This window comes from Ascaphus truei, chromosome 4 (genome assembly GCF_040206685.1).
Source record: "Ascaphus truei isolate aAscTru1 chromosome 4, aAscTru1.hap1, whole genome shotgun sequence".
NCBI lineage: Eukaryota > Metazoa > Chordata > Amphibia > Anura > Ascaphidae > Ascaphus > Ascaphus truei.
In genome coordinates, this window is record NC_134486.1 from 87123084 (window position 1) to 87147616 (window position 24533).

At 39.7% G+C, this 24533-nt stretch overlaps 1 protein-coding gene across 2 annotated transcripts in view; it reads left to right on the forward strand.

The window, feature by feature from the left end:
• USP34 (ubiquitin specific peptidase 34) overlaps nucleotides 1-24533 on the forward strand; it is a 162578-nt gene that overhangs the window by 72964 nt on the left and 65081 nt on the right. For both annotated transcript variants that reach the window (XM_075596167.1, XM_075596168.1), the window contains 22 exons: nucleotides 648-709; nucleotides 1654-1735; nucleotides 1852-1944; nucleotides 3504-3629; nucleotides 4170-4299; nucleotides 4852-4982; nucleotides 5951-6567; nucleotides 8253-8467; nucleotides 9179-9294; nucleotides 9385-9512; nucleotides 11129-11218; nucleotides 12481-12576; nucleotides 13015-13097; nucleotides 13756-13910; nucleotides 14013-14126; nucleotides 14716-14815; nucleotides 15248-15407; nucleotides 16291-16417; nucleotides 16502-16649; nucleotides 19465-19565; nucleotides 20742-20951; nucleotides 23631-23756. In XM_075596167.1, coding sequence (XP_075452282.1) covers nucleotides 648-709; nucleotides 1654-1735; nucleotides 1852-1944; nucleotides 3504-3629; nucleotides 4170-4299; nucleotides 4852-4982; nucleotides 5951-6567; nucleotides 8253-8467; nucleotides 9179-9294; nucleotides 9385-9512; nucleotides 11129-11218; nucleotides 12481-12576; nucleotides 13015-13097; nucleotides 13756-13910; nucleotides 14013-14126; nucleotides 14716-14815; nucleotides 15248-15407; nucleotides 16291-16417; nucleotides 16502-16649; nucleotides 19465-19565; nucleotides 20742-20951; nucleotides 23631-23756 — 3210 coding nt within the window. The remainder of the gene's footprint in view (nucleotides 1-647; nucleotides 710-1653; nucleotides 1736-1851; nucleotides 1945-3503; nucleotides 3630-4169; nucleotides 4300-4851; nucleotides 4983-5950; nucleotides 6568-8252; nucleotides 8468-9178; nucleotides 9295-9384; nucleotides 9513-11128; nucleotides 11219-12480; nucleotides 12577-13014; nucleotides 13098-13755; nucleotides 13911-14012; nucleotides 14127-14715; nucleotides 14816-15247; nucleotides 15408-16290; nucleotides 16418-16501; nucleotides 16650-19464; nucleotides 19566-20741; nucleotides 20952-23630; nucleotides 23757-24533) is intronic.

Consider the following 24533-nt stretch of genomic DNA (forward strand, 5'->3'; position numbering starts at 1 on the left):
AGATCTAAAGCTTTCCCCTGGGAATGATTATTATTTATTTTTAGATTTTTTAATGTCTGGCGATCTCATTGGAAACATCAGGTTCCATTCCTATTAATCAATTTTTAGAACCGCTCCAAACAGCTCCCATGTATTATTTAATGAATTTCATGATTTTCATCAATTTAATAGGTTTGATCAAATGGCTGTAGTTAGTGTCTTCTAGTAGACTTTGTAGTTTTTGTCTCTCATGAGACAAAGAAGATGCGTCACTTCTAAAATACCTGGAAATTCAAGCACATTATCCTATGAACTGAGCATCCAGGGATAACACATGCAAGGAATCTTATCACATAAGGTGTCGGGTATACTATTCCTATTATAATAGCTTCAACGAAACGTGGTTTATGTACGAGAATAAAGTTATTATAGTACAATTTGCTCCTAATAATGTTACTTTTTTTTTTTTTTGGTAACTTACATTTTATTTTCAATATGCAACACAATGAAATATATCCATACAGTACATGACATTTATAATGGTACTTTTAACTACAGCTAATTTAAGTAACTTGTTTAATTTATTTACATTATTTATACGTTAGAAGGTTTTTTTTTTTGTTTTAATCCCAGTCTAATTGTGGTTTTTTTCCCTCTCCTTTGCATAGAACCAACTTCACACATTCAACGATGTCTGCAATAATGAATCTTTAGTTTCTGACACCGAGACGTAAGTGTACATTTCTAATCGCACTGTTGGTTGGGCCATTCCATATCTTGTTTATTTTTAACATCAGGATTTTTCTTATTGTACGTCTTAAACAAGAACATTATCCTTATTCAGGTGAAATTCGAAGATTTTTTTTTAATGTACATTTTGATTGCGCACGTTTAGTGCGCATTCTGAAGGAAGAACATTGATTCTTAGCTAAATGAATTTCAGATGCAATACGCAAACTGATGTTGGTTGATATCCAAAATGTTTTTCTATAACCTGTTTGTGATCAACTTCAGAATCACTTAAGTGAACCTATATTGGATTGTTTATTGCACAACTTGTCTGTGACAATGCAGTGCTTTTTTGGGTCCTTTATGGAAATCTGTACGTATCATGTGAAGTGCAGAATATACTTACTCATTTTATTCATTTTTTATTTAACCATTGACAATGTTTAAATATTGAAAACGTTTTAATTGCATTTATGTTGGGAGACCTTTGATGCACAATTATAGTACTGCATGTTGTTCAGACATATTTATGGTCGAACAAGAGCATTTTTATGTTGTATCCCAAATGTTCTTGCTTTAGTCCCAACACAAGAAATGCAGCTTGTCCAAGAAGGAAAAGATTCCTGCACTCCAAACATGTGGACGTTTAATTCTCCCTTGATTTAACTCTGTTTATTCAGATTTTCGATAGATAAAATTGAAAGCAGATGGCAAGTAGTACGCAAATGGGAAGTAAAGAATAAAAGAAAAGTACAAACAAACAAAATATCTCACCAAAGATTCCCTGTTATTGCATTTCTGATTGTGATTATATCTGTATATCTATAGCTTGTATAGTTATGTGATGCAGTATCCGTGCCTAAATGAGCGTAAACATTTAGCTAGGAAATTTAATTGTAAAGCTTTTGTGTTTTTTTTGTTTGTTTTTGTTTTTGCCCCTCCCAGATCTATAGCAAAGGAGCTTGCAGACTGGCTTATCAGCAACAATGTCGTAGAACATATATTTGGACCAAACCTACACATTGAGGTAGGTCAGAAGTCATTTTGATTTAGGAATGCTTGCTCTTTTTATAGCTCTGATTTGAAAAGTAGCTTTTAAGGTGAATATTTGCTATTTATTTCTGTATGCTTGATATTTTTCAGATCATCAAGCAGTGTCAAGTCATCCTGAATTTTCTAGCTGCAGAAGGTCGGCTGAGTACTCAGCACATAGACTGTATTTGGGCAGCAGCACAGGTATCCTGTAGTGCTTAAATACACTTTAGGAAATGGCTTACATGCATCCTGCAAAACAATGTGGATATCTTAAAGGCACAATCCAAGCCATTGATTGAAGCTGGGGGTCTCCGGAGCTGGACCCGGTTAATTTCGGCTCCGGGCACCTCATGCTGTCAGAGATACAGACCTCCAAATGGGGTGCCGACATCCCTCTGCTTTTTAAAGCTCCAATGTCACATGGGCCAATAGGAATCCGCACCGATGACGTCACGGCTTCCTATTGGCCCGCAATGCGAGAGAGCTTTGAACAGCTGCTTCCTTTGAAAATGTATAGACATAGCTTTGTAGCCAAATCTGCTTTGAGCTACTTAGGCTGCGCTTATAGTGACAGTGACGTGGCGTAGCCTTATATAGCAATGCTGAACTCAAGCCTGCTGATCTTGTTCTGTTTTAAACCATGCTTTTATTTAGGAAGAACTTTTAAGCTGAAGTGGGGACACCCCAATCTCTTCATTTATTTAGGATGTCAATTTTGTCCCCTTTTTTGTCCTACTAATAGTTTATCAGAAGCTGGTAAATTCGGTTCATGGGAAGTCCGTTTTCCTGCTTTCTTTAGGACACTTATAGCTGCTCAGAAAGAAGCGTAGTATCTCTGATGAAATGTTTTGCCTTTCAACATAGTATAGTGACAGTAATATAATGTAGTTAGTTGAAAAGAACAAACGGTCTAAAATCAAATGAAATCCAATAAGAACTAGAGAGATTGTAACTTGCTTCAAATCCGTCTGTTGGCAGCAGCTTATTTTGGACTTATCCCGGTTGTACACATGCAGTTCTCATTAGGAGTAGTGTGGAGAATGACGCTCAATATCAGTGTGTACACTGTTGCAAAATCATCATAGTATTGAGGAAATGATTGGAGATAGGAACACTGTGATTTATCCATAAGGTCATATAGGTAATACAAATTTAAGGGGGGGCAAAATAAAGACCTAGCGGTCAGTCAGCCAGACTACCGCAGATGTGGTCAAAAATGCACACCCCTCTTAAGATATAAGCTTCCTCAATACAGGGTTAGAGGCAGTATAAGGGCTATTGCCCATTACCTGCCCTTGGGGGTGTCTTGAAGTCCAGAAAACCATTGATGGATAGTAGTTCCACTATGTGCAACAATGGCTATGTTCATTTCCCTGTGAGCTTATTCATTAAACACCCTCAGTTTTATTTTTGGAGTTTGCCCGTGATATTTGTTCCTTCAGGATTACTTCTGGTAGCAGTGCTCCTTTGCTCTACTCTTCAATCATTAGTTCTCATTAGGAAACTACTTTTAACATTAACCACAGCAGTTACAGAAGGACAGTGTAAAAAAAGGCATCACAAACCCCTTCGGTGCTTTTCAGATAAATGTTCCAGAGCCCTCTGTTAGGTGAGTAAATTGAGAGAATCAATATTGGATCAAGGTAGATTTATTTATTCAACCACACAACAAATACCCAATGGAAAGATATTCTGTATTTTGGATGCAGGCAGTATTCGTGCCACTTTGCTAACACACCGTACTTTATTTTATTGCATAGTTAAAGCATTGTAGCCGCTACATACATGACTTGTTTCCTTCGTTGATCAAAAACTTGGATCCTGTCCCTCTGAGACATCTGCTCAACCTTGTGTCAGGCCTTCATCCCAGCGCTCACACAGAGCAGGTAAAGCACTAGACCAGTAATGCATGTATCATTACAATGGATGTTCACGCTGTTTAGAAATAATCCTTTGATCACTAGTTCGTAAATAGTACAAGCATGGGGTATAAATCTGGAAATGCATACAAAAACAATTTTTTTTTGCATCGTTAGGATACCATTATAACGATTAAGAACATCAGTAGAGGTTAATGTTGGGTTCTAGGTTTGGCCAAAGCGTAATTGTAGATCAACTATTACATTTGCCCTATATTGGGTATTTATGGGTAAGCCAAATTGTGGATACAGTATTTACTATACACTGTTTTCTGATTCTTGGCGGGGTTATTTATCCCCTCAATAGTAGTTTATTTGATTAGTAACTCTGTTTGTGCGGTATTGAGAGCATAGAGAACTCTGGTGCAAAGGTGCTCATTTTAATATACAAGTTTACATAGACCTTTGGGATCCTGACACATATTACTGATGGGGAGAATTGAAATAAACCTATCAATCTTCAAACACTAGCTTTCAATAGGGCATTGTTCTCTCTTGTGTTCATAGACTTTGTATTTGGCATCAATGCTGATTAAAGCTCTCTGGAACAATGCACTAGCTGCTAAAGCTCAACTTTCTAAGCAGAGCTCCTTTGCATCTTTACTGAATACTAATTTACCAATGGGGAATAAGAAAGGTAAGCACAGATATTCTCCAGTTGCATTTCACATGATTTGTTTTATTTTCAGCCTTTAATTCATTTAGTCTTCAAGGTGTTCTAAGAGCATCTCTAGCAAAACGAGCCCCTCGAGTGCTAAATGAAATAAAACAAGGAGAATCCTCTCCACAGAAATAGGTCATATGGCTGTGTGGTAATACAAAGTGTTGATGTCTATTTCCAAGCCCCAATGCGCCCTCTACTTCTATAAACAAAACAAAAAAAAAAGTGGGGGTGGGGGGTGTTTTAATTGAACATATTCACCATTCCCTATCACCTTCTTCTAACACACAACAGCTGATAACCGGCCAATTATTCCATTGGTGTGTTTTTCCTCTGTACTGTAAGTATGTAAGGGGAGATTATGTGGTCTTGAGTTCTATATTGTATGTTCTGTTTTATGAGAGCGAGGGGGAGATGTGTAAATGGCGGCTGCTTTAATGATTATTAACACAATTCTTCAACCATTAGTGGGATGTATACATATAATCTATGACAGGAATAAAATGCAGAAATTGCTTTTGATTTTAGGATCCCCAGCAGCTAGTCCTCAGAGCAGTGACAACAGTGACACTCATCACAGTGGAGGAAGTGACATCGAAATGGATGAACAAATAATGAGCAGATCCAAGCATGTGCAGCAGCGCTTATCAGATACAGAGGTACACAGTCCCTTATTAGTTCTTTGCTTTATGGCTGTATTGACTATGGGTACTTGGTAATAGCAGGTGAGGGATGTGTACCATTTGTAGCACTAAAGTGCATTAGGCTGCGGCCATGGTGATCGCACAGGAGGGCACGCGCGGCGCGATCACATAGATGTGCCTCTATGAGGCTGTCTATAGAGTGCGCCAACGCGCATGGGAGCAGAGGCGCTGCCGCTCGCGATGCAGGAGGGAACAGAAAAATCTGTTTTCACACATGCCGGCTGGTCACATAAGCGGTTCACCCAAAGGACAAACCAGCTCCGTGATGTCACAGCCATGCCCCCCGACACGCCTCCCCATCTCCTCTGCATGCAGGACACAGATCTCTCCTGCTGCAGCCGGCGGGGAGAAGCCGAGTGAATGCTTGCGCCCTCTCCAGCGTTCACCATGGCCGCAGCCTACGAAACACTCTTGAAGTACCAGGAGATTATCCTAGAAGAGCTTCCAGGAGATCTGCACCGTTTATAGAAGGTGCTATTGGAGGATCGGGGTGAAATGAAAAGGTCTTGTTGTGGATGATGGATCAGTTTACTATGTTTGACGATAAATTACAAATATTTGGCAAATCCAAAATAACTTATCAGATTATGTATGTTACATTAATGCTTATTTAAAGTAGGTCAAAGTTCTACTGCACTACAATTTAATCTATGAAGAACTCTAATGTTGGTCCCCTAAAAGGTATCGCAACCTGCAACAGATCGATAGGCTTATTAAAACAATGTGTATGAAGGGCTTAAAATCACTATGTTGGCAATGTTATATTACAAGGCATGGGCTTTTCTCTCAGGCTCTAGGATTTGTCTTGTTCTTTGGGCACCATTGAAATGTTTGTCACGTTTTGAGTTTGCTGGTGGCTTATCCACGGTTTTATTTCACACTTTTTCTTCACAATTAAAATCCGTTCTTTCCCCTTTTCCCAGGAGTCCATGCAAGGGAGTTCAGATGAAACGGCTAACAGCGGCGAGGATGCAAGCAGTGGACCCGGGAGCAGCAGCGGCCACAGTGATGGGTCGAGCAATGAAGTGAACTCCAGCCATGCGAGTCAGTCTGCTGGGAGCCCAGGCAGCGAAGTGCACTCAGAGGACATCGCCGATATGGAAGCCCTAAAAGAAGAGGATGAGGAGGACGAGCGTTCCCACAACCCCTCGAAAAACAGGACTGCTGAACTGCAGAAGAGAAACTTGGAGGCCCAAGCCGGCATTTGTTTGGGGGAGTCACAGGGGCCAGTGGAGAGGGGCACAGCAAGCAATGGAAATGGCAAGGACCTGGTTTTTAACTCGGAGTCTGTTCAACCAAGTGATGGTCGCATCCGCATCTTGGATGCCTGCTCCCACCCAGAAGAGCCTGATCACGATATCACAGGGGAGATGAGTGCCGGCCACCTGCAAGGCTCTCACGACTCTTGTATTGCACGTACTGGAGACTTCCTTGGAGAAGCCATCGGAAATGAGCTCTTCAACTGCAGACGGTTTATCGGACCTCAGCATCACCACCATCATCATCACCACCACCATCACCACCACCATCACCACGAGGGGTAAGCACTCTGATACTCAAGAAAGGCAGTTCTTGTATAGAAGATGGAGATTACTGTGCAATTGTATTACAAGAAATCTTAGTTTATGACATTCCCCCATCCGTAAGGTTTACGTACAATAATACAGCTTACATGACAACCTACAGTCAGTACCACAGATCACAAATCTGTAATTAGATAAACATATTTTATTTTAGTATGACTAAAGAATGTTTATTGGGTTCTAAATCTCAATGTTGGTGAGCTGCCACTTCTACTTTGCAAGAATATGTTTAGCTGACCGTTCCTTTACTAAGTGACCACATGCATTTGTTTTGTGCCTTTCTCTCTGTGATGCATCTACCTCCTTAATGATGCTTTCAAGTTCTGGGGTGGGAGGACAGAATGTTTCATGCAATGGTTTTGTTGCACATTGTAACGTATATGTAGTTGGTGTACAATGCACATAGTATTTTTTCAAGAACCGCAAATATTTTTCTCTTAAACTGGCAAGTCTGCTTTTTGTCCAAAGGGAACTAATGGCAGTAGCAAGGGTAATATGCTAAATATAGGTGATTATTTAATCTTTTACGATGTCAAATATAAGTTTTTTTTTTTGTTTTTTTTTAATTAACACCTTGGAACGTCTTTATGGGTAACCAAATGCGTTGGAGCGTTTTTTAATCATTTTTAGGTAATCTTTCACACTTTTCTTCTTTTGTAAACGAATTATGCTACCATCGTTAGCCAAAGAATTAAGGCGAAAAAACAAGACGTACCAAATAAGATTAGAATGATTTGAGACCTGAAGAAAATACAGATGTATTCGTGATTTAAATCAGGGGTAGTCAACTCCAGTCCTCGAGCCACCAGCAGGTCAGGTTTTCAGGATATCTCCTGCTTCAGCACAGGTGGCTCAGTCTTTGACTGAACTATCTGTGCTCAAGCAGGGATATCCTGAGAACCTGACCTGTTGGTAGCTCTTGAGGACTGGAGTTGGCTACCCCTGAATTAAAGGAAGGAAAGGCGTTAAAATGTTTACTTTAAGAGGCATTGAATCCTTTGTAAGGAATACTCCATGTAATACATTGCAGGACATTACTCCCTCCTGTACTGCTTTGTGTAGGTTTTTGTTGCTATGTGCAGCTGTAGTGATCATGCTTTTTGGGTCTTCGGTTAAATTGTTTTCTAATAATATAATAATCCTACTTATTTGCTTTTACTATTGATTTATACAATAGCATGTTCAGTTTGAGTTCATATTCTGAACATAGGTTACTGCTTTATTACGGAATCAGCTAACATTTGTGGCAGGGTTATTACGCTGCCCTTTTTGCAGGTACTGATGCAAATTCTGTTTGCTGCCTTACTTTGTTTCCCTAGAGAGGTTGTTGCAGTGATCACAAGCTTGTAGACACTGTCAGAGTTTTGTTGTTGTTTGGCATGAAGCTCTAAACTGTTATGTCCATAATGTAAGTAATGTGTGATTGAGTGCTAACTGCTGCCGGATATTTCTGGATGTTTGGTACCTGGTGCTCATGTGACCTTCAGAGGGGATGACGTAAGCAGCTCCTGCATTAGCTGGTGCAGAAAGTTTTTTTACTGCATAATAACGGTCTGCACCAAACCATGCAAAGCTTACTTCATCGTCCATAATCTTGGAAATGTGAGTACTGCTGGCATCAATAACTTTGTAACTCTTTCAGGCACATGGTGGACGACATGTTGAGCGCAGACGATGTCAGCTGTAGTAGCTCACAAGTTAGTGCAAAATCAGAGAAAAACATGGCTGACTTTGACGGTGAAGAATCTGGCTGCGAAGAGGAACTGGTGCAGATCAATTCACACGCTGAGCTGACCTCTCACCTCCAGCAGCACCTCCCCAATCTGGCTTCTATTTACCATGAACATTTGAGTCAAGGCAAGGAAACTCATCATTCATTCTTTCAGTCCCACCATGTACTAATTGCAGTGATCTGTTTAAGGGTTAAATCGGGGAGATACATGACTTAACTGAGACCTATATGTAATCTCAAATATTTTTTGACGTTAGTTTGTAAACATGGTGGGCTAATATTATGGGAGGGCTTTGATTTCACCTGTCTTTTTCCTTTTGTGTGTTGTCTCTGTGTTCAAAAAGAGTTTGTACAGGCAAGCACCCGTTCTACTCCCCCTCCCATATCTTTATTGGCTCTGTAACAAGGGCAGCGGGGGTAAGGGTAGAGGAAATGCTTGTTTAAACAAACCCTTCCGCATTCACAAAGAAGAAAAAAGGGTTTCATGTCCAAAAAATAAAAGTAGCCAAATAGGTTTTTATAAACATGGTTACATGTGTTTAATGAGAATCTTAGATTTGTTACATAACATGTTCTCGTTTAAGTGTTGAAAAGGATGTGCCATTTGTTGAGGAGGCACTTCCAAATACATACCATGCTCCTAAAATGTATGTTTTTGTTTTTACGTGTGCAAAATAAGCTACAAGAGTTGCTTATGACATTTATTTTATACACACAAATCCAGCTTTCAGAATCACAGTGTGTAACAGGCTTCTCCTCATCACAACTTGACAATAATTTCTCTTTAAATTCTTAAGTTTCACACACAATGTGTAAAGTGTATTTGTATTCTGCAGGTCCTTCGGTTCACAAACATCAGTACAACAGCAATGCAGTGGTTGACATAAACCTGGATAATGTTTGTAAGAAAGGGAACACTCTGCTCTGGGACCTGGTTCAGGATGACGATGCGGTAAGTTGGTCTAAAAATAAAAATGCAAATCTTCAAAGGCCAAACAAATGAAGAGCAGAATGTGTAACTATCATTTTCTTGCTGCTGCAGATTCACCTATCTGAAGGCCTAATAAATGAAGCAGAAAAGCTGCTGTGCTCCCTTGTTTGTTGGTTTACTGACAGGCAGATCAGAATGCTATTCATTGAAGGCTGCTTGGAAAACCTTGCCAATAATAGGTAATTTACTTCATTTTTAAATTGACTTTCTCCCCCCCCCCCCGCAATGCCAAACGTTTTTAGAATAGTGTTAGTTTTACATACTTTTATATAATCGTTTAGCTTGATTACCACACTATACATTTTGTTGTTTTCCAATGGTCACATTTAAGATGGCCATGTACATGGTATGTACATTCTGTCCTTCATAAACACCCAGATGAGCAACTTAAACCTGGCTTTGCCTCGTTTGGGAATCTAGCAGGACTTAGAAATACAGATGTTCTAGTTGTCAACATACGGCCTATAGTCCGTAACATTAAATAAACATTGAAAACAATTGCATAATTATGAGGTAAAGATAATTTATAAACATGCACGTGTTTAGAAGAGCCAGTACCACCGTAACACCTTTTTAGTATTTCCCAGTACATTGTCCCAGTTAAATGTGTCATCTACTCCAGGGGTGCGCAAAGTGGGGGGCGCAAGATTTTTCATGCTCTGTGTGGGGAGCAGGGGGTGCACTTGTTATTAAGTTGGAAAATAAATAATTTCAAAGACAAAACCAGCAGCCCTGCCTGTGCTGCCCCAGCCCTGTCTGTCTTGTTTCTAATCTACACAGTATGTCAGCGGTGCGCAAACTGGAGGGCGCGAGATTGTCTAAGGGGGCGCGGGGTTTACAGAGGCCCCGAGCGCTTCCCAAAGGCACTTAAATTAAGTGTGGGGGAAGTGGCGAAGGCCTCTGTAAACTGCACTTACCTTGCTCCTGGAGACGCGTCGCCACGGCAATGTGACGTCATGACCTCCACGCCGGAGCAAAGGTAAGAGGGGGGGGCAGAGAAAGGGGAACAGCCGGCAGGGGGGGTGCAGGGATAAAAGATTGCGCTCCCCTGCAGTATGTGACCCTTTATCTGTACTGAAGTGTATAAAAACGACAACTCCCATGATTCTCTTAGTGTGCCCATGCGCAGTAGGACACCGAGCTGTGACCCAAATGTAGACAGTGTCTACACTTCCTAGAAATCAGCCCATTGAAAAAATAGAAAGTCTCTGACTGCAGTAGAGGGAGAATAGAGATCAGAGCACCGCTGCCTCGCCTGCGGCTAAAATGCACTTGCCCCGGGCAAGTGGGCGAGTGCATTTGTCGAGCCCTGATTATACGGGTCCATGTTAAAATAGATAAGAAGCCGAAAGTGACACACTTATAGTGCTCATTGGCATGTCATTACTTAGAATCCCTGACTGCAGTGTATGCTAAGAGATAATGTGGGAAAGGCAGGGTTGCAGACTTGTCTGGGACATGTAAATGTGCTCACCAGTGGTATTTTTTACCTGCTGTACACAGGTTTTATTGTAATTCCATTTGTTTTAATTGCCTCAAATGGTAAATCACTGAAGAACATCTCCCTGTTTGTATCTGGATCCAATAAATACAAATAAATAAAAAATAAGCAGAATTGATTGCATAGTGCATACATATGGCTCATAATTGGGAAACAAAACAACACTGCATTGATTTTAATCTTGGGTCCCATGAATTTACCCCCAACACAATTACCCGAGTCCAATGTAGCTTCTTACTGTTCTGCATTGTTTTAATAAGTTATTTATGTTGCTGATATGTTTTCCTCTTTCAGGTCAGTGGTTGTATCACTCCGACTTCTGCCCAAGTTATTCGGCACCTTTCAGCAGTTTGGAAGCAGCTATGATACTCATTGGATAACAATGTATGTTGATATAAAAAAAAGTGTCTTCTGCATTATTCTTTTAAGTGCATGCTTCATTGTGAACTATCCTTTTGTTATGTATATTCACTATAGCGATAATTTTTTACAGGTTCCACATATATAATTTGTTACATTATATTGCTATTGTTCTATTTGTATAACTTACTGAATACAATTGATGTGAATATTCTTCTAATAATTTCACAACCAGACCTTTTTTGTGCTAATTGTAATTGCAGTGGCAATTCCTTCCTCTTGCATATCCCAATATTATATCAATGTACTGCTATATTTGGACATCTTATATTCAGGTGTTTCACCCTAGCCTATAGATTGCTCTAAAGTAATGGTTCTATCATGATCTTTCCTCCCTCCCCCCATTTTTAACTATGTACGAGGACCCCCTGCTTCCTGAGATACTTGCCTCATTAGGAGGTGTCGGTATCTCCTGCTCAGGTTTTAGATGTCCCATCACATGGGCCAATAGGAAGCCGTGATATCATAGGCGGCTTCCTATTGGCCCACGTGACCGGGGGCTTTAAACCTGAGCAGGAGATACCTGCACCCCCTTATGTATCTCAGGAAGCAGGGGGTTCCTGGAGATGAAATGAATGCTGTTCAGTTCCGGAGACTCCCTGCTTAAATACTGAATGTAATTATTAAAAAAAATAATGAAAACAAGGAAAGCCGCTGTTACTCCCCATCCCTCTTGCCGCCCCCTGAGAGCTGCCTCCCCTAGGCAGTGCCTTATTGCCTAGGGATGGGCCTGCAGGTAGCTCCTATCCGACATTAATTAATTCACATGTTTCATATTAGGCTACCTTCATATTAGACTAGTTTATATCTTTATATTTGGTCTTTTCACACGCTGCCAATGGGATATTCTGAGTGCAGAATGCCAAAAGAGTCTGCTTCTCTGTTTTCCTTTGATTTGAAAATAATACTGTATATGTATGTAAAATAGGTGAGATTGCTGCTTTAAAAGGTGTGCTTGCTTATGTCAAAGTCTGAGAAGGCCCCATCATGTACAGGAGTAAGATTGCTGCAGGAGGGTTGAAATATTTTTAAATAAAATAGCCTATATTGCAAACTCGCGCAAGGCAAGTCGGGGGCTGAGCCTCCCAGAAATGTGTCCTCTTTACAATAGCCTGTCTACCCAGGAGGTCCTGCAAAACATAGCAGAACGGTTTATCAGGGATTCATTATGCTGACTGCATTTGCTCCTGAAAAAAAAAGCAATTGTTGTCGTCTAATTCTTCTAGGTGGGCAGAAAAGGAACTGAATATGATGAAACTTTTCTTTGATAACTTGGTACACTACATTCAGTCTATCCGAGATGGACGGCACAAGCATGCTTTGTAAGTATATTTTGGAAACTCGTAGTTATAAAGCTTTGGGTTCACAGAAATACGTAAACCAAACCATTTGAGGCCAGAATAAAATAGATGTTCTCCAAAGGGCCCTCTCCTAGGTGATAAGAGGGCTAAGCAGCCAATTTCAAGGTAGTGTGTGCTGAGGTGATGCATTGATTTGCTATGTTTAATTGAAGAAATTCTATCTCAAAGCTTGGTGTGTTTGTTTATATTACAAAAGTATCTGCCTTATCTGTGAAACGTACCCCTTTTCCTGTCAGGGGTGCCTAAAAGGTATCCTGCATCCTTAAGCACCTGTGGCATGAAAATGGCTAACGGCTTAAACTGTTTCATGTTAAATGACAAATCTGGGAATATTCTCGGCTTTGGTGGAAATGCGTGTGTCCAGTTTATCACTCGCGTGGTTACTATTTTTTGATGCAGGTACAGCCACAGTGCAGAGGTTCAAGTTCGTCTTCAGTTTTTAACTTGTGTCTTTTCCACGTTGGGATCCCCAGATCATTTCCGTATGTATTCCGTAATATTATATTGCTGTACTTCTCATTCTGTATCTGTATGGGATTTAATTCCTACGTTTTTATTTCCTTTTATATCTTCCAATTGCGTGTGCGCCTACAATGTGTTTAAATTTAAATAAAAAAATATATGGCAAGTATTTTTTATTTGTCACTAGGCCAGTTTGGGGTAATTCGCAATACAAGCTCAGAACTTGCTGAGTTTCTCAGATATTGTATAACTTACAACCTGTATTTATGTAAAGGTTCTGCATTTCATCTGTAGCTAGTACAGTATATGGATTTTTGAGTGTTGTAGATTGTTAGGAAATGCATGAATTGTTCTATCCCGATATACCCATATTTAGGAGACCTGGTTAATACACAACATGAAATATCAATGTTGGCAGTATTCAAAGACAGACCTGTAGTAATTTAACATTGGTATTACACTGGGAAATAAAGCATGTTTAAAGGAGCATTTTTTAGATGTTGCTGATAATGGTCCAGTAACAAACAGGGAAAACAAACCGATGCCATTCATTTAATTAAATGCATATGGTTTCATGACTGTAAAGGAAAATAATCTGGTAGCCATTAAACTGGCACTGCCTTTTTCTAGTACATGTACGGGTTTTACTTCATGCTAAAGGTTTGTTGATCTGTGCAGGGCTGAGCTTAGAGCAGGTGGACATTTTGTGGCACTGCCTGGTGGAAGATTCCGAGTGCTATGACGACGCACTGCATTGGTTCTTAAATCAGGTTCGTAGCAAAGATCAGCATGCCATGGGAATGGAAACTTACAAGCATCTTTTCTTGGAAAAGGTAAATTCAAACGTTCTTTTTTAATTTTTTATTACGCAAGTTATCAACATCAGCAAAGTCAAATGTATTGTCCTTTTAACGGATTGATGTTTTATGTTCTAGATGCCACAGCTAAAGCCTGAAACGATTAGCATGACTGGTTTGAACCTTTTTCAGCACTTGTGCAACCTTGCCCGCCTGGCAACTTGTGCTTACGACGGTGGTTCAAATTCAGAGGTAAAGGTTTGCTTTTAAGAGGGGAATAGAAGATTTATATTAGTTTTGAAATCCATTTCAGTTAGCAGTTCCATTGAGTGTTCTTGTGGGAGGAGCAAATCCAGGTCTACAGACATAGCAATAGGCTTTTTGGAATCTCACAGCAGCATTCCATTTAAAGAAAAAAACATCCCCCCCCCCCCCAAGATGAGAAGCAGGGGGTCTCTAAAGCTAAACTGTGTTAATGTCACATCTAGGGACCCCCTGCTTCCTGATACAATTACCAAGTCCACTGTTGCCTGTGGTCCATGGAGGCTTAAATCCTCCATGTCACGCGGGCCAATAGAAAACAGCGATGGATGATGCGGCTTCCTATTGGCTCCCGTGCAGCGGGAGATTTAAGCCTCTATATTGTTCACCCAGCCACGGAATGTTCCCGGCAGCACCAACAAAGGTAAGTATGTGGATGAGCAGGGGGTCCACAAAACTGAAATTAACGCGATTCAGCATGCTTCCAATCTATAACAACAGAAACCTAGGCGGAACCGCTCGTTTAGCAGTAAGATCAAGTTACTAAGAGGAAAGTACATGTATATATTTTTTATTCTAGTTGTGTGGCATGGATCAGTTTTGGGGCATTGCTTTAAGAGCACACACTGGAGATGTCAGTCGAGCCGCTATCCAGTATATCAACTCGTATTATATTAACGGTAAGACTTAATTTTTTTGCACCTACTACCAAAATGTATTAATTTCACAATCATTTATGTCAATTATTGTTGGGGAAATATATCATTTTAGTATCCTTAAGTTGCAGTTACTTAGTAGAAGTAAAGAAATGTAAGTGGTACCTGCTCTGATGCTTTAAATACAGAGTAAGTTAACTTACAGAAAGGCTCCTGTGTGCTTCCACTTAAATTTCTTCATGTCCACTTGGATCCAGCTTTGAGACGCCGGGATCAGCAGAGGTTGAGCACCAGGGAGGGAAACACTGATATATATTTTCTATTAACAACGGTGTGCCGCTCTTCCAACCCCCTTCTTATATTTAGTAGAAGTATTACGTTTAGTAGTCACATTTTGCAAATAATGCAGTATCTAAAATATAAATGGCTCATTGTCTCTGATGCTGGATTTTTCAGGTAAAACAGGCCTGGAGAAAGAGCATGAGTTTATTAGTAAATGTATGGAGAGCCTCATGATCGCTTCTAGTAATCTTGAGCAGGACTCCCAGTCAAGCCTCACTATAATTGAAAGGGGACTTCTGATGCTAAAAACACATCTTGAAGCTTTCAGGAGAAGGTAAGCAATGTTTCATTTCCATTCACCATAGAGTCCAACTTCCTTTATCTTCACATTCATCTTTACTGTGTAATCCTTTCATGGAATATTTGCCTTTGGCGTATTTTATATGAAATTAATTCATCTTGAACTTTTAATAAATTAGGACTTAACTATATGAGGAATTGGCATGAGCCTCTCTTTGTCTTAAATACATTGGGTTTAAATTTGAACATTGATTGCCCACAATCTGGAAAAACAGTGGCAGCATGTGTGGGCCGCATCAGCTAATTGGCTATTAGTGGCTTTGTGACTTTGGCACACTGAACATTATTGCTGTAATGCTGTTTAAATGAACTCTAAGCTGTGATCCTCATCCCTTGCACTGTGTAACAGTCTGGATTAGTGTCTGCCAATGTTTTTTTGTTTTTTTACATTTTGTATTCATTTTGTACATTCTTTTTGTAAATGTGCATTAGTTTCTTTATATTTTAATTACATTATTATCATGACAACTACAGAATGCATGTGTAAGTAACAAGTTACATTTATGGTGACTTCTCAAAAGTATATTATATTACCAGAGCATTTGCTTCAAAACCATTTAACATGGTCCCCTATAAGCTTAAGCTTGCTGCATTTCACAGCTTTGTAAATTGTGGCCACTTGGAGTATGTATCAGCCATATTTTAGGCTGGTCACCACTGAGTTAGATCAGAAAAAGGAAACACTGGAACTCTGGCTTCTGCAAGAATAGGAACATAACTTAAGTGCATTTTGTTGTGCTTTTGTAATGTGGGATGAGCAACTTTAATCCAATTGCAAAGAGCTAGAGTATATCCTGTCAAGAAATAATATTTGTGTTAAGACCAAGCTCTAGTTGCCTTTTTTATGGCTTTTTTAGGTTTGCATATCATTTAAGACAGTGGCAAATCGAAGGCACTGGAATCAGCAGTCATTTGAAAGCACTTAATGACAAGCAGTCATTACCACTAAGAATTGTATGCCAGCCATCCGGGCTTCCTGATAAGGTGAGTGCAACTGTCAGACTCACAAGAGAACCATTATTTTTGTGCGGCACTACAATATTGACAAATGTTTGTTTTATATTTTAGATGACTATTGAAATGTATCCAAGTGATCAGGTAGCTGACCTAAGGGCAGAGGTGACCCATTGGTACGAGAACTTGCAGAAGGACCAGTTAAACCAACAGGCACAGCTCCAGGAGTTTGGACAAAGCAGTCGGAAAGGAGATTTTCCTGGTAAGAAAAGTCAAATTTTTCAGAAATTACAGCTATTACAGGCGGTCTTCAGTTATCCGATGGAATCCGTTTCGCTAACTGCCGACGGATAGTAAAAACGGTAGAATGCGAATCCCATGTTAATGTGCAGTGGATAATCTGTTCCATCGTTGGATAATGTGTTTCGCGGAATGCAATGTGATCTGTCAGATAATCCGTTCCGATGTCGGATAATGCATTCCGTGTAATGCATTGTGATCCGTCGGCCAACGTGTTCGTCGTAAAAAAAAACTGACGGATAGCGAGGATCACCTGTACAGTAGCTTTTAGGTGTATAAAAGTAAAGCAACATATTCTGATTTATAGAATAAGATTTATAATTATTGCACTGAACTAAAAACCTTTTGATATCAACAAGTTTTTATATACTTTGTGGGACTGTTCTAAAAGTTAGAGAGATAATGTGAAGAGAAGTTTAGGAGACACATTATTATATGCCTTTTAAAAAAATAAAAATAAATTACATTTTGTTCACACAAACGTTATGCTACATGTATATGTGCCACTCCATGTTTAGGTAATCGTACAGTAATACACAAAGTAAGGAATGGTATTGGATGGTAAATTTAACTCATGAAACTGAACAACTGCTTTAATTTATTAAACAAAAGCCAAAAAACGAGAGTGAGTGTTACTTTGATCAGTGATTTAACTTAACCTGATTCCACATTCTTTCATAGTGAGACGTGCTTTAAACTTCCATTTTTATATAAAATAGAAATATTGGAGATAAAACTGAGGAAGAAGGTATTTATGTTGCAGAATATCTATATAAGTGCAGATAACAACACTTGACACACACACACACACACACACACAGAGAGAGGTAGGTTCCGTGTTAGCCGAGCTTAATAATCAAAAACTAATGGACAATACCGTTCTGTGGCTAACGAATTGCTTTTATTTGTGCGAGCTTTCAAGATACACTGATCTCTTCTTCTGGTGGTGTTGCATGACGGTTGCATAACTATTCAGGAAACTTAGCGGTGGCCTAAACCGTGACCGCAGTTTCATGAGTCACTACTGACACGAGAACTCTTCCCATGAGTGCTAAAGGCCGTGTCTACACATACTGCGCTATATGAATGCACACACAGCTGTCTCTTACACATACAAATACACAATGTAATTCCATCCCTATATACCAATAGGGACCACATAGTATCCACACACCACTTGTAGTATTGCAACACCCTCTTACATTTCTACACCCATCCACACCATTGGTATACACTCCCACTCCACACACACCTTTTGTAAAGCGCTGTATACACTGTGGGCGCTTTATAAATTTATATTTACATACATACACACACACATTGTTACATCACTAACATTCAGGGAACATATAACACCTCAAGTCATAAATCGCATACAGCACAGGGGGGAGGGATAGGTTTCAGTCACAGGTAACTTTCCAAGATGTACAGTTTTTAAGTTAAACCTTTCTTGCTTTATCTATTGTAATACCGCCGGAAGAAGAGATCAGTGTATCTCGAAAGCTTGCACAAATAAAACCATTTCGTTAGCCACAGAACGGTATCGTCTATTTTTGAATATATATATATATATATATATATATATATATATATATATATATATATATACAGGCATACCCCGCATTAACATACGCAATGGGACCGGAGCATGTATGTAAAGCGAAAATGTACTTAAAGTGAAGCACTACCTTTTCCCACTTATCGATGCATGTATATACGTGCAATCGTTATATACGTGCATAACTTATGTAAATAACGCATTTGTAACAGGCTCTATAGTCTTCCTGCTTGCGCACAGCTTCGGTACAGGTACGGAGCCGGTATTGCTGTTCAGGACGTGATGACAGGCGCATGCGTGAGCTGCCGTTTGCCTATTGGGCGATATGTACTTACTCGCGAGTGTACTTAAAGTGAGTGTACTTAAAGCGGGGTATGCCTGTATATATATTTATTTATTTAGACATCTTACAATAAACATTTGATCACATACGTCTCAAACCCATGAGTTTTAGAGAACATTGTGTTTCATTCTCAAACACTAACGCACATACGTTGGTATATTCAGAATTCTACCATTAAATGTCAAAAGGAAAACCGCCATATAAAGCATAAGGAGTAATGTTATAAAGATGAATAATTGCATAAAAAGGTTTTTCTGCTTAGTTTTTGGATTGTTAAAAGAATTAACATCAAACCTTCTGTCCATGCTGTGTTTTCAATTTAAGTAGAGGTATAAAGTTGTCGTAACATTTGAAAGTGTTTTTATAATAGAAGGTACAGTATTAAGGTTTCTGAGTTATTAACTTGAATGACAAATGTCACTGAGGGACGAGGCACAGCAGAAAGGATTTGATGCAAGAAATGACGTGTAGTCGGTGACCAGCAAGACATTCAAGTCTTTGAGTAATGGCTTTTCAACACACAATGAAGAGGCAACTTAAAAATAATTATTTTAATCCTTGTTTGGCCTTAAATAGATTTTTCTTTTTTGCTTGCGCTAAAAATGGAGTGGAAAGTATCACTTTGTGGCTGTCCAGATTTCAAGCACTGATGGCTCTGTGATTTGAGCTGGAGTTGAATATTGGGACCATTTGACTAGACAGTTGATTTGATGCATACCTGCAGCATCGATATTTAAAAATTAAGGATCCTATTAGCTCAAGAAGTCATGTACCTGTATTACCCTGAAAATCGGTGTATATACTGTATGCAAGCCATGTTGCATACACCGAAGTACTGTGTTGTACTGTACTGTACTATGTATCCTTTTTTTCAAGGTGGTCTAATGGGACCAGTCAGAATGATTTCATCTGGTCATGAGCTTACAACTGATTATGATGAAAAGACCCTCCATGAGCTTGGCTTTAAGGATATGCAGGTATTTCCCAGACACCGAGCATCTAAACTGGTGTGTACGTGTATTGTTGCGGATTTTTGCAGCATCTTTACGAATGCTTTGTTTACCTGAAATGTGCTTCAATGACCGTCAATTTACACGGCTAATTGTACAGTTGTTGGAGCTTTCATGGTATAGTGGATTACGAGAAAGCAATATCTTTATATTGGGTGTTCTTTAAACATTTTCAATCAGACCACTGGTAAAAAGAAAAAAAAGACACATGCTACTGAGAAACACGTTACAGTACTGTTGTTTTGTGTAATATTGCACACAATTGTGGATCAAAGTACTGTTAATTGTTTTTCAGACTGCAGTGTTTTTTTGGTGGGGTGGAGCGAGGGGGTTGAAGTGTTCTATTATTGCTATTAGTGTTCTATTAATAGCTATTCTGAATTAAAGAGAAGCATTGTGTTGCCTAAATGTGGAAATATGACTTATTTCCTGTGTTGTATTTGTTCTCAGAATCTCACTTTACTTCAAAATCTGTTAATTCCTCTGTCGCTACGTCTAAACCTTCCCCATATTAGATTTAAGATCTTCAGTAGCTCCAGATAATATTGTGGACCATTTTTGATCGTGTATATATAATTTTGTATTTATTTTTTCCCAAGAGGGACACATCTTAATCAGATCAGAGGAAGTAGAAGCAGGCATTGGTAGACTATTTACAAATTCTACATATTTAGGAATGTCATAGACATTAAAGAAAAGTTAATTAAGAACCATTTCTCCCTGCAAGAAAGGAATTGCAGGTTATGTTCTGTATTTAATCTTATGCCGTGTATAATTTATGAGGTAGCTAGTCACTTTTCTTCAAATTGATTTTCTAAAATTGTTACCATTTATTTAGCAATGAGCACTACCGGGAGCAGAGCCTGAGCCTCGGCTAACAAATACAAAAACCTATGATTTTTAAAATTTTATTTTAAGAGTGTTTGAGTACATTTTAAGGTGCAGGTGAAGAACTGGCTGCACTGTGCCATGCCTCCATCTTTTTGTCTCATTGAATTTTCTAGTGGTGCGTTGTGGCTACAAAAGGCACGGGTCACCGTGTGACAGTACGTCAGTGCATGCAACATTTTGACACATTGTTCTTGTATTGGTGACGGTTGTAGACTTTCCAGAAACAAATCCTCTTTCCTTCTCATTAACCAGATGGTGTTTGTGTCCTTGGGTGCACCAAGGAGGGAACGGAAAGGAGAAGCCGTGCAGCAGCCGGCGTCCTGCCTGCCACCTCCACAAAAGGAGAACATCCCAATGCTTTTACTTCTGCAGGAGCCTCACCTCACTACGCTTTTTGACTTGTTAGAAATGTTGGCCTCTTTCAAACCTCCGTCCGGAGAAACGGCCATGGAAGATGTTGAGGTACACATTGCGCTTTTTTTTGGCTTTTATGAGCTTAAACTGTACTTGAAGTAATATTTACCAGAACCGTCGCTTATGTACAAACAAAAGTATATTTACCAAAGTGTTATTCCCCTCATAACCTTCCAGCGGTTTCCTTTGCAGTCCATTCATTTACCTCTTCTGGAGCTGGAAAAGGGGTTTAGTGCAGTTTGCTAAAGTGGTTTGGTTAAATGGCGGGTGAAGGTGGAAGTTCTCCGTTAAAACCATTAGTTCATTCAGCTTTTTAGTTGCGTTTCAGGAAGAAACAAACTTTCTTTGTCGTTGAACATGGAATATGTAAAAGAATAGACAAAATGCAATCCCCGACGCATGTACCTGATTACTGATATACAGACAGATTACCAATTTTTTGAACAAATGTCCACCAAAACTGTCCACAGGGAAAATCAATTCCAGAAAAAGTCCAATCTCGGATCTTGCGCAAATAAGGTCCTCCTTATGAATGGCATTCATCCTAATGCATAATAAAATAAAAAAAGGGGACACACCATAGTGCAGTATGTAAAGTCCAGAAGTGGTTTCCTGATAAAAACGAATGAATGCCTACTTACGAGATGGATTTTCAAAGCGTGCAGCGGATAGGAGCTGTGCTTGTGCCAACGTCTTCTCCTGATGCTCCACGAACCCCACGTGGTGCAGCAGCTTGAACTCCGTCGATTCAATCGCGCACGCTCCCACACTCAACACAACTAGAGGTGGGCAAACCTGTCACAATCCGATCCGCAGATTTTGCGCACGGTGAAGTTACCAGTGTCTTTGCCACCCTATGGGAAACCAAATGACCGTTCAAATCTCCTGTGTTATCGTTTGCAGTCCATTCACCTCTTCTGGAGCTGGAAGGGGTTTAGTGCAGTTTGCTAAAGTGGTTTGGTTAAATAGCGGGCGAAGGTGGAAGTTCTCCGTTAAAATCATTCGTTCCTTCAGCTTTTTAGTTGCGTTTCAGGAAGAAACAAACTTTCTTTGTTGTTGAACCTGGAATATGTAAAGCACAATCCCTCTCCCTTTTCACTTTCTCCGTAGGTTTGTTTTCTTAAGAGAAGTGGTAAAAACCACCCACTTAACCCTTTCATGAGCAGCATAAAGCCAGAGTCGTAAATTAGAAGATGAAATGCTTGGGCTCTTTTAATTACAGATTAGTGATTGTTCTGCCATTTTATGGAAATGTTTTTGCGCCTTTAAAAGGAGTTCATAAATCATAGCAGGGATGCAGAGATGAGTGGTACTTCTAATCTATAAGTGCCTTCTTCTTCCGTCAGAAAATCCCCCTTCAAAAAGCTCTGGTTTCGTAGAACGGAAATGGACATAAGCTATTTGCTTAGGGCTTTTTAATATTCTTTCTAGTTAACCATGCGGAACAACAGGGCTGTGTTTTTGTTTTCAGTCAAGCGGCGACGATGTGTTTAACTTAATCTAGCATTTTATCTATGGAACAGAAGCCGCATTCTGCTGCAATGCTTAGAAACCTTGGTACTGCAAATTCTGGGTTCCTCAGAGTTGTTAAAGCTGTTCCCAAAAATGTTTGTCGGGTATTTTTTTGAAGGCTAAAGAGTCATAGAGTGGCAAATTATATCATGCCATGTAACGATAGCCACTTAGCAAAGGTAATGTTTCTAAATCATTTCAGAGTCCGTAAAAGGCTGGGTATTGTCTTAATTGATCTTCATATTTTATTGGAGAGATTGTACCGGGACCCTATTTTGAAGTGGATATGGGCAAATTATATGGGATTTATTTTAACTATGAAGCAAGTTAGGCAGACTTTATTTTTTCCATTCATTTAATGTTAAGAATTCCTGTCAAAATGAAAATGTGTTTATACAATACCAGGAAATAATACATTGAGAGTTACCTCTCGTTTTCAAGTATGAAATGGGGAAGATTGTATATTTGACATTTTCAATTTGGAAGATGTTCAGCTTTTGTTTAAAAACAGTGATGGTTGCCCATGTATTTTTTTTCTTCATTATGTTTCTTCTGTATTTTTGAGAGTAGTTTTCATTTTAAAAAGTACTTTTGCTACCGACAACATACATCAATACCACTATCTCATATCGTTATTTTTAAATGTACATATGCGCATATAGATATGTATATAGGGGGCAGGAGTGGACAACTCAGTCCTCAAGAGCCACCAACTGGTCAGATTTGAAGGATATGCCCGCTTCAGCACAGTTGGCTCAGTTAATGAGTCAGTCAGTGACTGAGCCACTGATTAAGCCACCTGTGTTGAAGCAGGGATATCTTTCAAACCTGACCTGGTGGTGGCCCTTGAGGACTAGAGTTGGCCACCTCTGTGCTAAATCTTTATCACATCGAAATCCACTAACAGCGATGGAAACACTGTGATGGATATAGGTGTGCAGTTAAATATTGTAAGCTTAAAGAAGCAGTCCTCCACACCCCCTGGTATCCCATCTTTATTTACCTGGATGGGAAGGATAGGGTCCCCAGAGCTGGACTGCGTTCCTTTCAGCTCTGGCGATCCTTTGGTTCCCGAGATACATACCTGTAAAAGTAGCCTCCTGGTATTTTATTCCCGTGTGTCATGCGGGACAATAGAAAGCCGAAACGGAGGACGCCCGTAACGAGAGAGATTTAAGCCACCATTTTGTTTAACCTGGGGTGTGTTGATTTCAGAGTGCCAGGTGTGAAGAGCTCCACCTCCATGCTGAGAACCTGTCCAGGCGTGTCTGGGAGCTTCTGATGCTGCTCCCTACCTGCCCCAACATGTTGCAGGCATTCCAAAATGTTTCAGATGAGCCGGTGAGTCATACTTCTTATGTAATACATCAAGAGTGGCCAACTCGAGTCCTCAAGGGCCACCAACAGGTCGGGTCCTTGCTTCAGCACAGGTGGCTGTATATGTTGGTAACTGACTGAGCCGCGGCTTGAGCGACCTGTGCTAAAGCTGGCATATCCTGAAGACCTGGGGAGGCCCTTGAGGACTGGAGTTGGACACCCTTGCCATACATAAATATGTTATGAAATACAATAACATTTCTCAGATTGGTGTGAGCAGGAGCAAGTATAGGTTGGAACAAAACAAGTACTACCTCTGTGCTTTGTGCAGGTTACACAATTCAGATTTTTTTTTACATTTATCATTTAGAGGCAACATAATATTTTACAGAGAGCTACAGTGGGGTATGAGATTCAGTAATGTAATGGGTCATTTAAGTTCATGATCCTGTTAAGCTTCGTACAATATCCACGCTAACAAATTAAATAATTTCCTTTTGAGAGATGTTTTTGCAACTTCGGTCATGGGCGTCAAATTTGCATAAACATAAAATCTGTTTTAAATGTAATCAAATGAGCAAACAAGACCACAATATCTACCCCAACAGTATACCTACCTACTCGTAGTGTCACCTAGGACTCAAAACTCAAATAATATAAGCACATAGCTCTAGAGTTCTATAGCACGAATAACAGGTAAGAATCCCTGTACCGTACACTGTATAAAAGGTTTGTTAAAAGTTACAACATGACGACAAAAGTATTTTTTCCCCCTAATTGTATCTAACTGGGGGAAAAACG